This window comes from Propithecus coquereli, unplaced genomic scaffold (genome assembly GCF_000956105.1).
Source record: "Propithecus coquereli isolate 6110/MARCELLA unplaced genomic scaffold, Pcoq_1.0 Scaffold625, whole genome shotgun sequence".
Taxonomy (NCBI): Eukaryota; Metazoa; Chordata; class Mammalia; order Primates; family Indriidae; genus Propithecus; species Propithecus coquereli.
The window spans coordinates 426,371-428,669 of record NW_012152230.1 but is presented as its reverse complement, the minus strand read 5'-3'; the positions used below and the strand labels follow the sequence as shown (position 1 = coordinate 428,669).

Below are 2,299 nucleotides of genomic sequence, written 5' to 3'. Positions count from 1 at the left end.
GGAAAGGAGGACACATTGTGTTTTAGTTCTTGCTAGGTGATTGTAGCGTGGGCCTTTATTCTCCTTTTTCCACGTCTTAAGAATTGTACAATAATAAAAAGGCTAATGTGTGTGTGTCTAAGGTAGGGACCGGAGGAATGAACAGCAGGACGAGAAGGTGAATGGGAGGTGTGATCTCGAGAGCTGAACAAGGAGGCCGTGCTGGGGCTGAGCGGATGGTGGCTCCCGCGAAGTGGGGTGGCAGAGGCAGGACAAGTGGTTGGGTTGGGAAGGTATGTCGAAGGCAACAGAAATCACTGGTGGATTGACAGAGGGTGTGGGACAGAAAGAAGGGTCAGGGACGGCTCCTAAGTCCTCCTGGGGCCTAAGAGGAGGGTGGACTTTCATTTGCTGTGGGAGGCGCAGGCCCAGGGGAGGAAAGCAGAGTTCGGGGGCGAGATGTGTCCAGATGGAGCTGCCAAGTGCGCAGCTGGAGCTCGGGGAGGAGGTCAGCCGCCCAGAGTGGAGGCGGTTTTTACCCTGGGGATGAGCCCGAGGACCTCTGCCTACCTCACAAAAAGAAAATAAGAAAAACAAAACTGAGATACTAACTTTGTACGTATTTTTAAAATTTATTTAGGGAAAACTCAACCATGTCACCGTAAGTTCATTCTACTTATGAAATGCGCAAACATAGCCCCACAGAGAAGAGTCAATAGATGCCACCTATTCTTAATGCATAGTGGGCGAACATCTTTGTAATTGTTTCTACTATGAATGAATACATATAATTTTTGAAGGTGTGACGATAATATCTAAGGATTCACATTCTGGTTAATTCCCACAAGTCTCTATATAATGTAATACTCTATTTTAGCGGATTTCTTTTCTCTAGTCACTCTGCAAATAGAACGTACAGACCAACATTCGTGGCGCAGTCCCCAGGATTCTCAAATTAAAACAGTTACCAAACCCACACCAGATCAGACGTTTCGTGATGTCTGAAAATGAAGACAAATGTGCTATGACCATGTAAATTGTAGGATATTAACTATTAAGTAGTACATGTGATAAAATTAGTAAAAACTATTTAAAGATACGAAAGCTAACAGTTTGTACATAGAAAAGCCATCTTTTACATACTGGATTGATAGTTTGTAGGAGTATTTTTAAACTCATATTAAACATTGCTTAGCTGGATAGTAAATCCTGTCAGTGTAGAAATAATTTTTTTTGTAATTCTCAAAGAAGAAAGTGGCATAAACTTTAATTCATGGTTACATAGTTGGCTGGAAAAATGCCAGTTTGACCACGAAGATTTCCTTCCCACCAATCAAAATGCGAGTCTGTCTTTGACGTAACTGTGATTTTGTCTCCAGCTTGAAAACTCAAATCCCCGGGCTGTTGTCCTTCGAAGGAATAGAGCGCCGTCACTTCTATCGGTGGATTTGAACTGCCTAAAACAAACAAACAAAAATTTAAGTTAGACATGATTTTTAGGGGAAAAATTGGGAGTATGTAGATAAGGTAAGTCACCCATTGAGTGTTTAGTACCCTGATGGCGGGGAGAACAGCCGAACCCACCGCACGTGTCTGTGTGATTTTCATCACATTATTAAACTTAACATTTTCCGCTTTGGAAAGAGCCAACATTTGGCAATAACATTTCCCAAATCCACATCAGAACTGCACGTGATTATGCACCTGTGTATTTGGCAAATGTTTATGGTTATAATTGTTTGAATTTTGAATAATCTCTAAGATACTATTACTTATTTACATTTATAAATGGAAATTATTTATTTACAGTTTTTCCATTTTAATAGAATAGTCACTGGTATGGTCTGGATGTTTGTTTCCCCCAATTCATGTGTTGAGATCCGCATCCCAAGGTAATGGTGTTGGAAGGTGGGGCTCTGGGAGGTGATGAGGTCAGGAAAGCTCCTGCCGTAGGCCGTGAGCGGGATCTCTGGCCTCACAGGTGAGACCTGTGGGAGGACGCAGCGAGATGCCGCCACCCCTGCAGTAGAAATTGAGCCCTCAGCACCCGGAGTCTCCCGCACCTGGATCTTGCACTTCCAGCCTCCAGGGCTGGGAGAATAAGTTTCTGCTGTTTTTGAGCCTCCCAGCCTATGGCGTTTTGTTGTGACGGCTGCCATGAATTACAGACATGAGAGAGAAAGTGAAGTCCGTGCTCACGACTGTATCATAAAAGATCCAACTTAGAGGCCGGGCTCGGTGGCTCACGCCTGTAATCCTAGCACTCTGGGAGGCCGAGGCGGGCGGATTGTTTGAGCTCAGGAGTTCGAGACCAGCCTGA

At 44.1% G+C, this 2,299-nt stretch overlaps 1 protein-coding gene across 1 annotated transcript in view; it reads right to left on the bottom strand.

Moving 5' to 3' along the window:
- Positions 1–1,209: 1,209 nt before the first annotated feature.
- The window catches only part of SH3YL1 (SH3 and SYLF domain containing 1), a 49,715-nt gene continuing 48,625 nt past the window's right edge, over positions 1,210–2,299 (bottom strand). Inside the window, exon 10 of the mRNA XM_012659643.1 lies at positions 1,210–1,436. Within this exon, the coding sequence (XP_012515097.1) occupies positions 1,246–1,436 (191 nt within the window). The 3' untranslated portion in view covers positions 1,210–1,245. The remainder of the gene's footprint in view (positions 1,437–2,299) is intronic.